The sequence below is a fragment of the Cynocephalus volans genome, chromosome 3, assembly GCF_027409185.1.
Source record: "Cynocephalus volans isolate mCynVol1 chromosome 3, mCynVol1.pri, whole genome shotgun sequence".
Classification (NCBI taxonomy): Eukaryota; Metazoa; Chordata; class Mammalia; order Dermoptera; family Cynocephalidae; genus Cynocephalus; species Cynocephalus volans.
This window is the reverse complement of record NC_084462.1, coordinates 9,419,895-9,439,892: the sequence shown is the minus strand read 5'-3', so window position 1 is coordinate 9,439,892 and position 19,998 is coordinate 9,419,895. Positions and strand designations below refer to the sequence as shown.

The 19,998-nt window shown below is 42.0% G+C and overlaps 1 protein-coding gene across 1 annotated transcript; it reads right to left on the bottom strand.

Annotated features, from left to right (window-relative positions):
• Nucleotides 1–14,165: 14,165 nt before the first annotated feature.
• On the bottom strand, nt 14,166–18,746 carry NCR1 (natural cytotoxicity triggering receptor 1). Its single transcript, XM_063091864.1, has 7 exons — nt 18,713–18,746; nt 18,596–18,631; nt 18,125–18,409; nt 17,017–17,295; nt 16,739–16,789; nt 14,498–14,545; nt 14,166–14,356 (listed from the first exon to the last, which is right to left on the bottom strand). The coding sequence occupies exons 1-7, from the start codon at nt 18,744–18,746 to the stop codon at nt 14,166–14,168; spliced, it is 924 nt and encodes a 307-aa protein (XP_062947934.1).
• Between the last annotated feature and the right edge of the window lie 1,252 nt (nt 18,747–19,998).

Below are 19,998 nucleotides of genomic sequence, written 5' to 3'. Positions count from 1 at the left end.
GCCCTCCACTTAGCGTAGGACCGTTCACGGTGACTGGTCAGGAGTATAGAACTGCAGGGAGTGCAGTTTGCTGAAAAAGACTTGGGCTCAGACCGGAGTTTCTACACAACCCGGGTGTATCAGATCTCATGAGGGCTGGAAGTACCTATAAAGTCAACCATTAAAACCTTAGCTGCACAAAAATCCTTGCCCAGGGAATCAGCAGCAAAGCAGCAATTTTAGTTCAACCACAGAGCTCAAGTGCTGGTCCCACAGGAAGTTCCCCCATTTTAGAAGCGAGCGAAGGACAACAAATTAGAGTGCAGAGTTTAAGTGGTGGAAACAGGAAATAATCCAACACAGAACTGGAAGAAAAAACAATACCCACAACCAGAGACAAAGTTTGATATTAACTAAGAAAGGTCTCACATCACCAAAGAACACCTATAAAGCCTAGAAGGACCAGAAGTCCTCTGGGCTACTAAGCCAGGGAGGGGGGAGTGCTGGGGACCTCAGCCCTGCCCCCTTGACACGTGCACCCAGCCCAGCAATGACTGAGAACCGCTGGAAGCCCCCTGTCTCCCCTGCAGGATTGAGGGGGTGCCACAGGCCTCAGCCCTGCCCCTCCTCCCTTCTCCCACCCTATTTCTTTACCCCTTTCCCCCAACTGTTCCGCAACATCAGAATGTTTAAAAAAAAGATGTGACTAAGAATGAGAACATTGTTATAAGGGAAGTGGTAAAGTCTCAGTTACAAAAACAGTGGCCTATGGTTAATGATTTCGGTTGAGAACTTATACACGCGTATTTTGGTCAGTAGGGGGATCAAACCCTGGACCTTGGTGTTATCAGCCCCATGCTCTTACCAGTTGAGCTAACTGGCTGGCCCAGGTTACAGACTCTCAAGGACAGTTCTTGTTATCTCACGAATGGAAGTAGAATGGCTTAATCACTCAGACCACAAAGGACCCAATTTATCTTACAGTTCAGCATTGCTATCATTTGCAGTCCCTTGTTCAAGGTAAATCTCAAGGGTTCAAGATTGCTCTGGTCTTTGGGGTGATACTCAGCTTGATGTTAACTTAGGCTTTGGGGTAATAGTGTTTGGGGGGATGCAATTACGTTTGAAATCTTTGCCTACAGTTCACATCAATGGGAATTGTGCTGGAGAGTATGGAGTGGAGAATACGTAAGAAGTGGTCAAGTTATTAGTGCTGGGATGAATTAAAATTTAGGGTTTCATTTGGGTACGAAGCTCATGGTTAGGATTTTTTGAAAAACAAAGATACATTGTGGAGGGAGGTGTCTGGGTCAGACTATTATATCTTAAATTCATTGTGATTTAAACTTTGTGGAATATTTTTCCCCCCAAATCATTTTATCGACTTAACATAAGGAAATGGGATTCAATGACTTCATAGGGCATGGTGTCTAGAAGTAGAACGAGAATTGAAACCGATGTTCAGATTGTAGAACCTGTGGCTTGTTTTGTGGCTCACTTTGTGCCAAAAAAAAAAAAAAAAATTGGGACAAAACAGCATAGAGCTTAGGACACTTTTGGTGGCTGGCCAATTCAGGGATCCAAAGTTTTGACAATTGATCTAAAGTGTCCTACAGGGGCAACTTTGCCACCCATGGGATATTGGATAATGTTTAGAGATGTTTTTGGTTGCCACAAGTGTAAGGTCACTGAGGAAGGAGATACTAGCCAGGTAAAGAGGAAAAGATTTTATTAGCCAGCGGCAAGGTGGACCTGCTGGGCTGAGCCAAAGAATGGCATCAGTGCCTAGAGGCAGTTGGGTGTCTTCTTTCATAGGGTTAAGATTGGCATCCGGCCTAGCCCAGGAAGACGGTCACAGTGTTCCACTCTGGAGACAGCCTGTTCATGGGAACAGAGACTTGGGGAGACAAACCTTGGGCTAGCTGGGGGAAGCAGTTACAATGTTATACTCGGGTACAGCTTGCTCAGCCTGCTGGTGGGAACAGAGACTTAGGGAGACAGAAACTTAGAGGAACGAGATTTAGAGAAACAAAACCAAAGGGTGGGGGCATTCTAAAAGTCAGGTTTTCAGTTCCAGGGAGCTAACAACTAGGGGCACACCTGGCATCTAGTGAGTGGAGACAAGGGATGCTGCATGCTCAATATCCTACAAAGCACAGGACCCTCTACCTTCTACAAAGCGAATGATCCAGCCCAGTGGTGGGGTGGGGGTGGGGACTAGCGAGAAATTGGTAAAGGACCACAAAATGATTACATCGTATAATGTTGAATATACTAATTATCCTGATATGAGCATCACATATTACAGGTATTGATATTCAAAGCTGTACCCCACAGATATGTACAATCATGTTTCAGTGAAGAGATCTAGCCCCAAATTTCAATAACACTGAATTTTAGGAACCCTGCCGTCTGTCCTTGTAGAATAAGGCAGTGGCCCTCAACTGGGGGAGGTTGATTTTTCTTTGGGGGGGGCAGGGCACAGCTGTGCAGTAGCTTCTCGTGGGCAGGAACCAGAGATGCTGCTAAGCGTCCTGCAGTGCGTAGGGCCTCTTCCCAAACAAAAAATGATCTGGTCTCAAATGCCAGTTATTCTGAGGTTGAAAATGCTCCCCTAGGTGGTACGCAATTGAGGTTTGTCTGAAATGTCTTCAGGATATTGCACCCTCCTTCAGTCTCCATTCTGGGGTAAATCAAGATCTAGGAGGAGTTTATTTTCTTCTCTCTCTACAGGAGACTAGCTGTTAGAAACCTGAGCTTCATGGTGCCAAGGGGGCCCCTGTCCCCACATCTTATACTTCTACTTCACCTCACAGTCCTTTATCAATCAGCTCTGCTGGGGTCAGAGGACTTGAATGGTTGCAGAATCACCTCTCTCCCCACCCTGCTCAGACTCTGGAAGTCCCAGAAGGTGGAACATCGTATAGTGCCTAGAAAGGGAGGAATTTGGGGTAGATCTCCCCAGAGCTTCTCTTCCAGGGCTGTGTAGGGGCACAGGAAGGTGAATCCTTCTCGCAACCTCAGTTATTTAGCACAAATTGGTTGTAGAAGTTGAATTTGGTGTCTTAAACACATTTCTCTGATAACAGCTCCATAGGGAGAATGTCAGGGAGAGCTGATGCCAGAGATCCTCGGGATTTGATCTTTCTTCCCCAGGAATATACTCCAGACCTCCTCTTTCAGCTTAGCCCAATTCCATAATTCCAAACGAGGGATCTGTAACCATGGTGTGGGTCCTTCAGAAGTGGGACAATTCATTATAGACCAAGGAGGAATCTTCACACTTGGGGTAGAGAGAAACCACCAGGGTCAGTGGGCACGGGCTCCGTGTACACCTCAGGGATGGATCCAGATAGAGACGGGAGGTACCACTTCCTTTCAAAGCAGGGACCCTGTTCAGAGCTCAGTGACTCCCTGGAGTAAATAGTAAAGGGTGAGGGGCTCACAGGAACATCTTGGTCAGGAAGGTGGGATCTGTTATCTAGCAAATCCACTGCTCAACAGACCATTGTAAATCTCCTTTTGAGTCTCACTCAGCACTTTCTTAGATCCTACTCTGAGACGAGGGCTAGGCTCCTGGATCTCTTTCTAGCCTAGTGATTTTTGCTCTCCACTGCAGGGGACGTTTGGCAATGTCTTGGGGACATTTTTGGTTGTCACTAACTGGGGGAAGGGCTGCTACAGGCATCTAGTAGGTAGGATATAGGGATGCCACTCAACGTCCTGCAGGGCACAGGACAGCCCCAACAACAAAGGCATCTGTCTCCAAATGGTAATAGGGCCCAAGTTGAGAAACACTAGCTTAAGCATAAAGTAATAATCACCTTGGTTCATTTAATTTGGGGATGAAGGCAGAGTTACAAGTCCAGGGCAATTCTCCAAACTCAGCTTAGGGTTAGACAGTCATTTTTAGAGAACTAGAATGAGGTTCTATGTCAATGAGGAGAGGTAAAACTGTCAATGATACATAGATTGAGATGTTTTCTAAAGAAAATATTTAAGCAATAGGTCGTCTCTCCGGCCCTGCCAACCTCTTCACTTAACCTTTCATGTGGGTTTCCCCCAAGCTTACTCTGCTCTGGCCAAGCTGGGCTTCCTGCTACTTCCCCAACCATGTGCCTGCCTCGGGCCTCTGCACCTGTTGTTCTCTCTGCCTGGGGAGTGTTCCCGGGGTGCTGCCGCATTTCTCATGGCCGGCCCTGCTCAGCACAGTCATCCTCCTTCACCTTTCTGTTTCCTGACCACCAAATCTCACCTAGGCCCCTCCTCGTCACAACCTCCCATATCACTCTATTTGCATTTTTCTAAGCTAGCAGTTCTCAAGTGGGGGTGATTTTGTCCCCAAGGAGACATTTGGCAATGTCCAGAGACGTTTTTGTATGTATGTTGCACATGTGCATATGTATGTGCACAGAGTGTGTGGGGTGGGGTGGGGAATGCTAGTGACATGTAGTATGAAAGCCCAGGGATACTGCTAAACATCATACAATGCACACAGCAGTCCCTGTTATGGGCTGAATTGTGTCCCACCAAAATTTGTAAGTTGAAATCCTAACCCCAATGTGACTGTATTTGGAGATGGGGCTTTAAGGAGGTAATTAAGGTTAAATGAGATCATAAGGATCAGATCCTAATCCAATAGGGTTGGGAGCCTTATAAGAATGGGAAGAGAGAGATCATGCAAGTACTGAAGAAAGGCAGTGTGAAGAAGGTTGCCATCTGCAAGCCACGAAGAGAGCCCTCACCAGGAACTGAATCTTCCAGCACCTTGTCTCAGACTCCCCAACTTCCAGAACCATGAGGAAATAAATTTCTGTTTAAGCTACCCAGTCCCTGGTATTTTATTATGGCAGCCTGAGTTAAGACAGGCCCCCAGATACAGTGTTATCTTGCCCCAAATACAGTAGTACTGAGGTTTAGAACCCTGCTCAGATATGCATATACAGATGGTGATGTCCGTGTGAGAGTTTGATTTGTAGGTGGGGTGACCAACTCATCTTGGTTTACTTGGAACTTTCTTGATTTTAGCACTTAAAGTCCCATGTTCTGGATACCCTTCAGTCCGGTATGGATGGCAAACCTAGTGTAGGTGTGGATGGCCATAAAGATATGGGTGGGAGAAAGATACACTAGCTTTGCCATTGATACCAGGTAGATGGATAAGCCCATCCAGGTAGAGTCAATAAATTGAGAAGATCAATTTTGAAAATATGCACAGAAAATTGTGAAATCCAAGAATGAAGCACTAGCAATAAGAAGACTACATTGTGTTAATGCCTCCGAGTCTAACCAAAGAAGTCAAGAAATTTAAAAAAATCAGTGATGTAAAGTGCAAGTGAAAAGTCAAGCAGGATAAAGAGTGAGTGGTGACCTCTGGATGTCCTAATGATGACTTGGTGCTGGGAAAGCCATTTGCAGAGTGCATTTGAGGCAGAAGCCAGTGGATGGTCAATTAACAAGTGGGAGGAGAGCTACCATACACAATGATGGTGGAGGACTACAGTCATGCTGCATGACGATGTTTTGGTCAATGATGAACCACATTTATGATGGTGGACAAAAACTAATTAAATATATGTACTTAGCTTCATATATGATGGTGACATTGAGAGTGGTTTATATAATAGCTTGTGTTTTCATAAATTGTTTTTCATTTGGAAGAAAGAAAATGAAACAACTCACTTCTACAATATAAGCTCTTTGTCTCTGTCTCTATGTGAGAGTTCTTCAAACAGATTTTGGAAAAATGGAATATATATATATGTGTGTGTGTAATCTATATATATCTAAATATATATATATATATATATAGGTAATCTAAAACACAGAAGTTAATTTTTCTATTTTTCTAGGCAGCTGGCCAGTATTGGGATCCAAACCCTTGACCTTGGTGTTTTAACATTGCACTCTAACCAACTGAGCAAAATGGCCAGCCAAGAAACAGAAATTTAACAAGATAGATAAAGACATTGTGTTGGGATTTGTGAGAACTTCAAATGAAAATACAGGAGCACAGAAGTCAAAAAGTACCTACTGATGCCTACACACAAATCAAAATGTGAATTGTAATTGATACCGTAGAGGTGAGATACATTGTGACATGAATACAACTAAAGAAATTATACACACATTACTCCTAAAAGTTGTAAGAAGACAAATAACCCTTTAAAATGTTTACATATGAGACATTTACATGATTGAAATTTCAAGACACAAGTAGACACAAGAACACTTGTTAGGAGAAATAATAAAAAAATATATTCCAACCCACAAACACGTACATGTTATTACCTGCTGATTTGTGTGGCACATTTTTCCAGCAGTGATCAAAACACAAATATAGATAGAAGAGAGCAGAGCAAGCATGAACAGGGTTGGGATTTTTCCAAGTCAGAGGAACAATTTTGGTGGTAGGAATGTGATGAATCCAGGTTGGTTAAAGAAGCTGATAAAACAATCTGAAGTTCTGAAGCAAACGAACGAACAACAAACAAACAAAAAACCCCCCAAAACTAGGGTTTAGAGAAACAGATTTGGGAGTCAGTCTTAGAGAAATTGAAGCCATGTCGTTGAGTGAGATCAACCCAGGCTTGGATCCATTGACAGATGGGTCCACCAGAGAACCCTAAAGAGAACTGGCATTGGAAGAGCCCGAGAACCTGATGGTGCTGCCACCTACCTGAAAACAAGTCACAAGAAGTGTTACAGAAAGCCAGCGAAGAGAGTGTTTCAAGGAGGAAGTGGTCAAAGTGTCAAATACAACTGATGGGGGAACAGAGATAAGAAGAGGTGAGGCGTGTCTACCATGTGTTCCAGGAAGTTCATTAGAGCTGGTCACACAACAACAGCTCCAGAGGAAGTGTGGGAGGGAAAACAGTTTCCGGTGGGTTGGGGAGAAAGCGTGAGGGGGCAAAGCAAACACTGCCAGTGTGGGAGATATTTTAGGGAAATTGGTCTCCAGATCATGGATCAGGAAGGGGAGAAGGGGATGCACATTCTTTCACATAATTGTCTCCATATTCTAAAGCTTTGGCTCCTGTTCTTTTTTTTTAAATTTATTTTTTAATCAACACATATCGATTGTACATATTTATGGGGTACAGAGTTCTACTTCAATAAAGTATATACTGTATGATGAACAAATCAGGATGATTAGCATGTTCACCATCACAAAAACTTATCATTTCTTTGTGATGAGAATATGTGAGCTTGTATCTTATAGACATTTGAGAACACACAATAAGTTATTGTTAATTATAGACACCTAGCACTACTGTAGAACACTGGAACTTATTTTTTCTGTCTACATGCAATTCTGTATCTGTTAACCACTCTCTCCCTAGCCCTCTCCCGCCTCCACTTTCCAGCCCCTAGGAACCACAATTCTACTCTCTACTTCTAAAAACTCAACTTTTTTTTTTTTTTGCTTCCATATATATGAGTGAGACCAGGCAGTATTCATCTTTCTGTGCCTGACTTATTTCACTTATTGTAATGTCTTCCAGGCTTATCCACGTTGCCTGACTCCTGTTCTTAACTCAGAGTTGGAAAACTCTTGTCACAGTGGTGGTGGTCTTGGTGGGGTTATAATTGTGGATCATTGATAAATCTCCAGGATGACATCATGTCCTCTTTACATTGCTAAGAAGGAGATACTGTTTTCTCCTTTTGGCAAGTGAAAGATGGAAGTAAAGAAGGCATGTCCTGCCGCAGGAACACAACTTATTTTTATTGGTTATGAATATTCGTGGGGTACAAAGAAAATTGTCACCACTCGTGCCCAAGATGTGATGGCCAGATCCATACTGGCAGCATGCCCATTACCACAAATTGTGATTATACCCCATGTCCCCCACCCAATTATCCCTGACCTCCCTCCCCATCCCCCTTTCCTCACTCCACTTTGTATCCCCAGGTGCTCTCTCTCTCTGCAAGTCCAACACACCACTGTGGTCTTTCTTTCCTTCCTTCTTTCTCCCTTAGCTCCCACATGAGTGAGTACATATGGTATTTATCCCTCTGTGTTTTGCTTATTTCAGTCAACATAAGTTTCACCAAGCTCATCCATGTTGTTACAAATGGGAGAATTTCATTCTTTTTTTATGGCAGAGTAGTATTCCATGGTGTATACATACCATATTTTCCTTATCCAATCATCCATGGATAGGCATTTAGGTTGGTTCCATATCTTGGCTGTTGGGAACATAGCTGCAAGGAACATGGGAGTGCCCTTCAACATGATGATTTCCATCCCTCTGAGTATATACCCAGAAGTGGGATTACTGGATCGTATGGAAGATCTATCTGTAGTTGTTTGAGAAATCTCCATACTGTTTTCCATAGTGGTTGTACTAATTTACAGTCCCCCCCCCCCAACACAACTGTTAATAGGAATTGAATTTCGTTCTTTCTTGCTACTTCCTGGTCCTGTAGTGGATTTGTTGTATGGAATAGGATGAAGAGGGTATACAGGGAAGGCAGATTGGAGATTTAGGCTTATTGACATCATTGGAAATAGGAAGAACCTGGGGTAAATTCAGAAGGAAGAGAGGCTGGATTGAGGTAGAAAAAGAAAATGTCATCTCAGCCTTTAAACCTCACCTTTCCTGATTTACCCATGAGACCAGGAAACTGTGGCACCAGAAACAGATTTTCCAGGATGTGAGTACCTTGGGACGGGAGATGAGCTAGACCCATGCTGTGCCATGAAGGAATAATTGTGCCTACCTGAGAAAATACTTTTCAGAATATTATTTATCCATAGAAAAGTAGGAAATCCTGCCATTTGGGATAACATGGAGGAACTGGAGGACATTATGCTAAGTGAAATAAGCTAGACACAGAAAGAAAAATACTGCATGATCTCACATATGTGGAATCTTAAAAGTTGAACTGATAGAAGCAGAAAGTAGAAAGGTGGGTACCAGGGGTGGGGGGGTGAGGGAAGTGGGGAGATGTTGGTCAAAGGGTACAAACTTGCAGTTATAAGATAAATAAATCCTGGGGATCTAATGTACAGCATGGTGATTATAGTTAATAATACTGTAGTGTTTACTGGAAATTTGATAATGGAGCAGATTTTAAGTGTAAGTAGTGCCCCCTTATCTGTGAGGGATAGTTTTCAAGACCCCTAGTGGATGCCTGAGACTGCAGATAGCACCTAACCCTATATGTACTATGTTTTTTCCTACACATAAATACCTATGATAAAGTTTAATTCATAAATTAGGCACAATAAGAGATGAGCAATAATGAATAATAAAATAGAACAATTATAACAATGTACTATAATAAATGTTATGTGACTGTGGTCTCTCTCTGTCTCAAAATACTGTAATATTTTCAGACTGCAATTGATCGTGGATAATCAAAACTGTCAAAAGCGAAACTGTGGATAAGTGGGAACTACTGTACTCACCCCAGTCCCTGGTCTCCCCTCCAATGGTAACTATGTGAGGTGAGGTATATGTTCATTAATTTGATTGTGGTAATCACTTCATAATTCCCCCAGCCCAGAATCTAGGCACCCAAATTGGTATCCAGTATGGCCAGAAATGTGAGTAAGCAGGGTTACATTTTTAAAGCAGGGCCAGGTTTAGGGAGAGGCCAGCAGGTCAAGGTCATGCAAATGTAGGGTCATATTGCACCTGTTATGGACTGAATTGTGTCCGCCTCCCTAAAATTTATATGTTGAAGTCTTAACCCCCAATGTGACTATATTTGGAGATAGAACTTTTGAAGGAGTAATGATGGTAAAATGAGGTCATTAAGGTGGGCCTTAATCCAAATGGTGTCCTTGCAAGAAGAGATTAGGACATGGACACGAACAGACAGACAACCATGTGAAGACATGGGAGAACACAGTCATCTACAAGCCAAGGAGAGAGGACTCAGGAGAAGCCCATCTTGCTGACAGGTTGGTCTTAGACTTCCAGCCTCCAGAACTCTGAGAAAATACATTTATGTTAAGTCACCCAGTCTGTGGTATTTTGTTATGGCAGCTTGAGCAGACTAATATACACCATTTTTATTTAAAATTTTGCTATTTTCTGAATAATATGTTGAATTTTCAGAATGAGAGAACAAGCCTAAGGATACTGGAGATGGGAGGGAGGGAGGGAGGGCGGTTGGGGAGTGGTAGTTTGGGTAAGGGGCATAAAGAAAAATTATGATTTGTAATAATGAATATGCTAATAAAAATGAAAAAAAATTTGGGATTTTTTTCATCATGGAGATTGTCTTCAGTCATTTCAATTTTTAAAAGTATTTCATTCAAATATTATCTAACTTGGAATCTGAGTTTTTTGGTGCCCCCTTAAGTTTTGCAGCCGGGGAGGGTGCCCCACTTGCTTTACCCTAGTTCTGCCCTTGTAGTTCAGGCATTTTGTGGTAAAATGTGAGGGTTCCCCATCAGTGATTCACTTTTCCTTCCACCTGTGGGTGGAACAGCCGAGGATCACACTCTGGAGATGCACACATGGATGGGCCTGGCTGGCTGGGTCCCTGTGGCCCTTCCTTGTAGGCCTGGTGGCTTATTCCTGGCATAGCAAGAGGAAGACTCCATGAACAAGGAGATGTCTTCCCTGCATCAGCTGGAGCAGAGAGAAAAAAACAGGTCCTTAGACTTCTGTCCGACCCCACAGTGGTAAGGGAAATAACTAAACTGTGCCAGGGGAAAAAGGTGGTCAAATAACATTTACGAAAAAAAGTCCATGTCCAATTTTCATGTTTCAGACCAGTAGGCAACTTTCTGATCATTTTCTCTGATGTATTTTTTCCCCTCTGAAAAATTTCTTCCCCAGCTTCTGACTTGTATGATGAACCCTTTTTAGTATCAAAATCAGAAACTTTGGGAGCGGAGGACTGGCAGCCCTTTATTTTTTTTTTTTTGTGGCTGGCCCATACAGGGATTGAACTCTGGACCTTGATGTTAACAGCACCATGTTGTAACCAAACGAGCTAACTGGACAGCACATAGACTTTTAAGAACCACTGTTCCACAATGAACAAAACACCAAATTTTTTGTCAGTATTAAATTACCTGATCTTTTCCCCCTTGGAAAATATACACTGAAGTATTTAGAGTAAAGGGATGTGATGTTTCCAGTTTCCAACTTATATTCAGTTTTTCAGAGAATTATGTATGTATGTATGATTATATAATATATACATGTATACACATTCCATACTTTATATATCTATACCTCTGTATATCACTGCTTTATCTATCATCTATCTACCTATCTATCATCTATCTACCAATCAATTAGGGCAAAATGTAAAATGTTATCAACTGATGAATCTAAGTAAAGGGTACACAACAGTTCTTTATATTTTTCTTGCATTTTTTTCTGTAAACTTAAACTTATGTTTTAAAAGGTTATAAGAAAAAAGCCACAAACGCACAGTATTTATTCCATGTGTATGAAGAAGGTATACTATTCAATAAATAATCAGTGTTGTTCACCATATCAATAAAAAAGGACAAAAATCATATGACTATCTTGATATTCGGAGAAAAAGTTTGAAGACAAAATTCAACAAAACTCAACTCTCATTTGAAAATTAAAAAACAGCAAACACCTTTAGCAAACAAAAAATAGAAGGCAATTTTCTAACTGGGATAAAGAGTACCTACCAAAAAATAAAGCAATCAGCTTACTTAATGGTAAGATATTAAAAATATTTCCCATAATATTCGTACTAATAAAAGGAGCCTGATATCATTCAATACTCTTATTCATTATTGTACTAGAGGTTCTAGCCATGGCATAAGACAATAAAAAAATTAACTTTAGAAAAGAATTCTAGAAATTTTTTGGAAAAATAATTTGGAAAAATAATTATGGAAAACAGTATGGAGGTTTCTCAAACAACTACAGATAGAGCTACCATATGATCCAGCAATCCCACTTCTGGGTATATATCCAGGGGAATGGAAATCACCATGTCGAAGGGATACCTGCACTCCCATGTTCATTGCAGCTCTGTTCACAATAGCCAATATGTGGAACCAACCTAAATGTCCATCTATGGATGATTGGATAAGGAAAATGTCTATATATACACCATGGAATACTACTCAGCCATAAAAAGAATGAAATTCTGCCATTTGCAGCAACATGGATGAGTCTGGAGAATCTTATGTTAAGTGAAATTAGCCAAAGAAACATAAATACTGCATGTTCTCACTCATAATTGGCTGCTAGGAAGGAAGGAAGGAAGGGAGGGAGGAAAGAATGAAGGAAAGAAAGAAAGAAAAGACCACAACAATACATTGAGAAGGAGAGAACAAATCTAAGGATACTAGAGGTCGGGGGAAGGGAGGAAAGTGATAGGTTGGGTAAAGGGCATAAATATCACGATTTGTAAGAATGAGTATGCTAATAATAAAAAAATTAAAAAAAAAATAAGATAATCTAAAACTATTAAATTTGACAAATGAATGTTGCAAGGCCACTGAATACATGTTCAATATACAAAACTCAATTTTATTTTTATCATACCAGCAACAGATAATAAAAATAAAATTATTTAAAGAATCATGCCACTTACAAAATAAAAATAATGTAACTAGGAATAAATCTAACAAAAGATATGGACATTCTCTAGGTAGAAGACTGCAAGATATTATTTAGAGAAATTAATTAAATGTCAAAACATACCACATTTATGCTTCAATACTTCCATGGATTGAAAGACTGAAGAGATGGTGATTTTCCCTAAATTTATCTATAGCTTCAGTAAAATCTATTGGGCAACCAGTCAGGAATTTTGTGAAGACTGTTGATCTCGTTCTAAAGTTAATATTGAAATCTAAAAGACCTAGAATAGTCAAGGCAATCTCGAAAGATAACAAAGATGGAGAATATATGTTTCCAGATCTTAAGACCTTGTCTTCATCAATCACAGCTGGACCTCCCTGTGGGTTACCCATATTAGTTACAGTATCCCCATTGTCCTGAGTGTAAAGAGCTGGTGGTGCTTAGACAGCATTTCAAAGCCCATAGTCAGGACTCTCAAATTCCAAGCTGTGCACCAGCCCCATTTATACAACATATTTCCTGAGAACTCCCTTAGCAATGGGAACTGTGAACATAGCCCATAAATCTGACACACATTTAATTCCCATGAGTTCACAGTAGCGACAGAAAAATAGACGTTTGTGCAATATCAAGGTTCAAGTACAGTAGTTCCCTTATTCATGGTTTTGCTTCCCACGGTTTCAGTTCCCCGTGGTAAACTGTAGTCTGAACATATTAAGATGTTTTGAGACAGACAGAGAGACCACATGACTTTTATTACAGTATATTGTTATAATTGTTCCATTTTATTATTATTGTTGTTAATCTCTTGCTGTGCCTAATTTATAAATGAAATTTGATCATAGGTATGTATATATAGGAGAAAACGTGTAGATCGGGTTTGGTACTATTCGTGATTTCAGGCGTCCACTGGGGGTCTTGGAATGTATCCCCCAGAGGTAATGGGGGGCTACTGTATAGAGAAATAACAGATGTTTGGGGAGTATAAAAATGGTATCTTTGTCAAGCTGGGGGATATGGGAAACTTTCTTGGAGGAGAAATTATGTAGTAAGAGACCTGAAGAACCAGGCAAGGTACTCATGAGGAAGAGAAGACTGAGTTGTGTGGTGGTGTAGGATGGAGGGAATCTGGGCATGGCTGAGATCCACTCAGGTCTCACTTTCATAGCTGTGTGGTTTGCTTATAGCCTGCATCTCCATGGACTGGTTGCTGTCTCAATGGTTCCTAAGCCATTTGATAAATGCCTATTCTATATTGGTTGTTAATGATGTTGAATGGCATCGTGAAGAGAAAGGTAAGAAAAAATAGGGATAAAAACCAAATTAGGAAGAAAATATTCCCATACCATGCTGTTAAAGGAGAAAGATTTTCGGAAAAGACTAGAATGGCTCAAAGGATGGTTTGCCATCAGTGGACACAAAAATACTTAGAACCTATAAGAGACAATGTGTTTGTCTACAGAAGAAATTTATCATCCTCATCCCATCTCCTGCCTCCTCTAGGATACTCTGCCTAACTTTATGCAGTTGTCCCCTTGTTTCTTGCAATGATCCCCTCCTCCATAGGTCCAATACAGAGTGCACACAGCCCAAGGTCAAGGATCAGCTTTCAGTTCCATCTGTGGCCACTGTATCTCTCGGTCATTGTTCAATGGGTCTTTGTGTCCTCAACCTTCTCCTGAATTCCCTCTGTGAAGCTCTGTTGGCTCCCTCTTGTGTCCTCTTCCTGCTGAGCCAGTCTATAACAAGGAGCCATGCTAAAGCCACCAGGACCAGGAAAGCCAGGCCAATCCTAAAGAGATTCTGGGCAGTGTGATCCCAGAGGGCAAGATCTGGGGTCAGAAGAACAGAGAGATCACTGGTAGGAATGTAGGGAGACCACCTCACCCCATCTCTCTCCCCCTCTCCTTTCTAGATCATAACTCTTTGTCCAGCTCCTGTCTTTGAGTCTAAGGCTCCAGCTGTTTCCTTACCTTTCTGGAATCCCGCCTCTGTGGTTAAAAAGTAGGAGTCCCAAGAGTCTGCTGAGGATAAGGAAAGGGAAGAAGTGAAGAAAAGAGGATGGTGTTGACCTCTTTCACCCCAGCTTCTCCTTCCTTTGGATATGGAGTCATGTGCTACATAACCATGATAGTCAATGACAAACTTCATATATGACTGTAGCCCCATAAGATTGTAATGGAGCTGGAAGATTCCTATTGTCTAGTGACATTGTAACCATTGTAACGTTATAATGCGATGCATTGCTCATGTGTTGTGGTGATGCTGGTGTGAGCAAAAGTACTGTGCTGCCTGTCATATAATGTAGCACATACAATTACTGTATGTACAGTACCTAATACTCTATAATAATACAATGTTACTGGCTTATGTATTTGCAATACTATCATTTTTATCATTATTTTTAGAGTGAACTACTTTTACTTATACAAAGAAATTTTCTGTAAAATCAGTCTGCTGTGTTATACCAGCCGCGGCCTCACGTATCTCGTGTTTACAGCATCTCTAGGTTGCATCATTTTCTCTTATGTTTGATTTAATCTCATGTTATTTTGTTCATCATGACCCCTAGCATACAAAATCCACAGCTATGGTTGCCAGTAAGAGGCCATGTCAAGTGATTGTGTAACCGGCTATATCATCTAGGTGTGTGTATGATGTCCGCACAAAGATGAAATCACCTAATCACGCATTGCTCAGAACCTATGCCTGTTGTTACGCAACACACGACTGTCCGTGACATTCTACAGCTTTTTGAAATCCCAACCCCACACTTCAGGATCCAGTAGCTTCATCTGACAGGTAGAGAGGAATCGTCAAAAGACAGACAAACCTGAGGAAGAGTTCAGTTCTAGAGCTAATCGTTGTATGTCTTCCCACCAGTCGTATCTTCTATTTGAGCCTCATTTTCATCACTGAATCAACATCATTTCTTTCTCCTCAACACATAGTCAAATTCAAAGTTTTACCGTGTTGTTCAGGGTCCTAAACAAGCTGCCCCAGCCACACCCCATACCCACCGTCATCTCCTTAACATCAGTTTCAATCCTACTGGTCTCACTGCTATTCTCTTATCACCCTGGGCATCTTCCTGCCTTAGGGCATAGTCAGAGGCCCTTGTCTCTCTCTGGAGCCTTTTTTCTCCAGGTAGCCACAAGACTAACTCCCTCAACTGGTAATGGATTTGTTCAGATGCCTCCTTCTCTGTGAGGCCAACCTAGACAAGCCTGTTCAATATAGCAGTTCCCCTTATCCACAGTTTTGCTTCCTGTGGTTTCAGTTACCTGTGCTCAACGGCGATTCAAAAATAGTAAGTGGAAAACTCTAAAAATAAACATTTCATAAGTTTTAAATTGCACGCCATTCTGAGTAGTGTGATGAAATCCCATGTGGGACGTGAATCACCTCTTTTCCAGCATATCCATGCTGTATATGTTACCCGCCTGTTAGTCACTTAGTAACTGTCTCAGATTGTTGCAAGATCACAGTGCTTGTATTCAAGTAATTCTTATTTTACTTAATAATGGCCCCAAAGTACAAGAGTAGTGATGCTGGCAATTTGAATATGCCAAAGAGAAGCCATAAAGTACTTCCTTTAAGTGAAAAGGTGAAAGTTCTCAACTTAATAAGGAAAGAAAAAAAAAATTGTATGCTGAGGTTGCTAAAATCTATTAAGTACAATAAGATATTTTGAGGGAGAGAGAGACCACATTCGTATAACTTTTATTGCAGTGTACTGTTACAATTGTTTTATTTTATTATTAGTTATTGTTGTTAATCTCTTACTTTGCTAAATTTATAAATTAAAGTTGAACATAGGTATGTATGTATAGGAAAAACATAGCATATATAGGGTTTGGTACTACCTGTAGTTTCAGGCATCCTTGGGGTCTTGGAACATATCCCCTCTGGATAAGCGGGGAAATACTGTACTGCTGTCTGGCTTCCCAATCACATTAATCCTGCTCTACCTTGTCTTTTTACACATCATTATTTCCTCCTTTGGGGCTACGTAATTCATTTATTTATCCTGACTTTGACTCATGGTCTGTCTCCTCGTACAAAAGCAAGGGTATTTGTCTGGTTGACTGACATAGCTGTAGTTTATGGCATGCACTATGCATTAAGTAAATATTTTGAATAGGTACCACAGTTTTAGTGTCATTGGGAGGCTTTAATCTCTCCCCTGAGCTTAGAAGTCCCAAGTTACTCACCAGGAGAAGAGGTGGGGTCTGTAGGTACAAGGCTGGTGTTCCCAATATCTCCTGAAAATGGAGATAAAGAAAAAAAGTAAGAATTATGGGTTTCCTCTGGTTTTCATATATATTCTCTGTACTTCTTCCCTGTCCATCTGGTGTTCTCCCTCATGAATGACCAACTGGATCTCTAGAAAATAGATGGCCTTCTGCCACCTTCCCTGCTACTGTCTGGGGTTCCCTTAGGGCTTTCGGTAGGACACGGGGGTGTGTGTGGAATTTGGGGGTTTCCTCACCTGTGACCAGGAGCTTCAAGGGCTCACTGGGGAAAGACCATGCGTGGTTGTTGTAAGAGCCAAAACATCTGTATGTCCCTCTGTGGGCTGTGGTCACAGGGCCCATGGGGAACTCTGCCTGGATATTCCCATGTCTGTGCTGTGTGCGGCCGGGTCTCCCCTCTTTGAGCAGAAAGAACTTGCTTGTTGCAGTCTCTAGACGGCAATAGAAGGTTACATTCTCTCCTGAGATCACCTCAGGCCGGGGATGAACTGAGAGGGTGGGCGTGTCATACATTCCTGAGAGAGAAGGCGGTAGGTAGGTAAAGAGCATCACTATCTTGCCTCCTTTATTTTCCATTTCCCTTGTCCTTAAGAGCAGATATGACTCTTGAGTGTCTCAGTTCCTTCTTCTATTTCCTAGCTTTGTCCTGGTCTTGGACATACCCTCCCTGATCTTTCCTTCAAGGCTGGGGAACTCAGTCCCCCAGCTTCCAGGACTGTCAATATGAATTCTGTCTGGGAATTGCCAATGGTTCTCAGAGTTTGTCCCTTGGGACCGAGCCCTCCAAGTGATTCTGATACTTGCTTATGTTGGAGAAGCACTTCCCTCGGCTGAAGGGAACTGTCTGACTCAAAGTTATCTTTCATCCTTAGGGGTGGTCCTCCTCCAATTATGGGTTGATGCTGGGGAATACAAAGTCTCAGAGCCCCCAGCCTCATTTCAAGACTACTCTGAAGGACTATCCCAGGTCCAGCATTCCCCATTTGCTGGGCTGCGGTCTCTGTTGAAACCCTATCACAGTTCAACATCTCTTTCTGCCCAGCTTCGCTTCTCTCACCCATCACGAGTGTTATTTTAGAGAATACTTCTCAGTACTCCCCCTGCACACAAATATCCATCTCAGAATCTGTTTCCTGGAGAACTTGACCTAAGACAAATATGCTCCGAGGACATAGAGACAACTTTCCGAAGGTAATCTTTGTAGGAGGTGATCATGACTGAACAGCCCTCCAAGAAAAGCAGTGTCTGAGTGGGGCTTGGAAGAGCTCAAGAATGATTAAACGATAGTCTTGCCCATGATTCAGGCTGAGGAGGTGACTCTACAATTAGAGAACAGACAGTTACCTGTTACCACCAGATCCAGGGGGTCACTGAGCTTTGACCAGAGTTCCCCACTTCGATAGAGGCAGCTGTATCGCCCTGCGGTGCGTAAGGTCATGGCCGGAATGAGGAACTTAACCTTGTTTATTAATCCAGGTGGTTTTGGTATCTCCAAGTCAGAAAGGCTTCCCTCAAAATATAATTGGTACTCAACAGCCTCATGAGTTCCTTGGCACCAGATGGCCACTGGCTTTCCCTTTGGAATCATGAAATTGGGTATGGCCCAGATAACAGGTTTTGAGAACGACTCTGGAAGGGAATCAGAGACTTAGTTCCAGATGAAACCCCCTCCCCACCCTACTTGTCACCCAGCTGCCAGCCTGAAGCCCCCTCCAGCAAGCCAGAGCCCTGGCCTTCTGTCTCTAGTTGTTCTCAGGTGGATGGATATTTAGTGTGAACCCAGAAAAGTGAATCTCGGACTTTGAAAGTACTCACCCTTCAGGGTACTGATCCTCTGGTTCAGACACAGCCCTGAAAGACAGGAATGATGAGACCTGGTGCCCCCTACCCCCACCCTCCTGGATTCTGTCTCCCTTCCACACAAGCACTCACCGAGGCAGAGCAGGGCAGCGAGTAGAGAAGGCATAGCACAGATTCCACCAGGCTGATGTCGAGCCGCTGTGTGCGGAATGAGCCTAGCAGGCCAGGGAGACGCGCAGGATGTGGTGGGTGAGGTCCAACTGGCCATTTGCCACGGGGCTTTCACATAGATATTTTTTACAAGAAAGTTCACAGCTTTGCCTCCTACTCTGACCATGGGCCTAAGGAAAAGTTATGGTCTGTATGACACATCTAACCACACCTGTGGTCTAACCAGCTCCTCTGACAATTTTTCTGTCCAGTCTGATAACTGTATCTGGGTCAACCTCTAAATTCTGCAACATGGAAGGCATGGGGCAGTGTACAGAGCCAAAAATCCCCTATAAAAATAGGGGTTTTAACCTTACTTCCCCTGTGTACAGCATGCACATGCTTAGATAAATTAATTTATTTTTATCAGAATGGAATGACAACACTATTTTTCGTCAAAGATTTGTTATAATGCTTCAATAAAATGCTACTTTTAAATAAAAAATACAGTAGCGCCCCCTTGTCCATCAATGGACACTGACGCTGATTTCAGCTCTTGGCTATTGTAAATAGGGCTGCGATAAACATGGGAGTGCAGGTATCCCTCTGGCATGATGATTTCCATTCCTTTGGGTATATACCCAATAGTGGGATTGCTAGAGGGTATGGCCATTCTATCTGTAGCTGTTTGAGGAAACTCCATACTGTTTTCCATAATGGTTGCACTAATTTACAGACCCAACAACAGTGTAGGCGGGTTCCCTTTTCTCTGCATCCCTGCCAGCATTTGTTATTCTCTGTCTTTTGATAACAGCCAGTCTAACTGGGGTGAGATGATACCTCAGTGTGGTTTTGATTTGTGTTTCCCCGATTCTTAGTGATGTTGAGCATTTTTTTCATGTGTCTGTTGGCTATTTGTATGTCTTCCTTTGAGAAGGGCCTATTCAGATACTTGGCCCATTTTTTAATCGGGTTACTTATTTTTTTTTACTGTTAAGTTCTTCAACACTTTTATCAGCACCGCACTCTACCGAGTGAGCCACGGGCTGGCCTGTTCTTCAACACTTTTAAAGAGAACTGGATAGGTATTTTACAAAATGCCTCTCAATGTAGGTTTGTCTCATGATTTCTCACAATTAGACTGGGATTATGAATTTTTAGGAAGAGATAATGTGCCCTTATTAGGATTACATGTGACCAATAATAATCCCTTATTTGGGATTACATGTGACTCGTTGTCTAACTACCATTGGTAACCTTGGTTACTT

Coding starts and splice junctions, on each gene's coding strand:
- NCR1 (XM_063091864.1), bottom strand. CDS start 18,746: ATGCCTTCTCTACTCGCTGCCCTGCTCTGCCTCG. Junction 16,790..17,016: donor CTTGAAGCTCCTGGTCACAG/GTGAGGAAACCC, acceptor CTCCATTTTCAG/GAGATATTGGGAACACCAGC. Junction 14,357..14,497: donor AGAGGCGGGATTCCAGAAAG/GTAAGGAAACAG, acceptor TTCTGACCCCAG/ATCTTGCCCTCTGGGATCAC.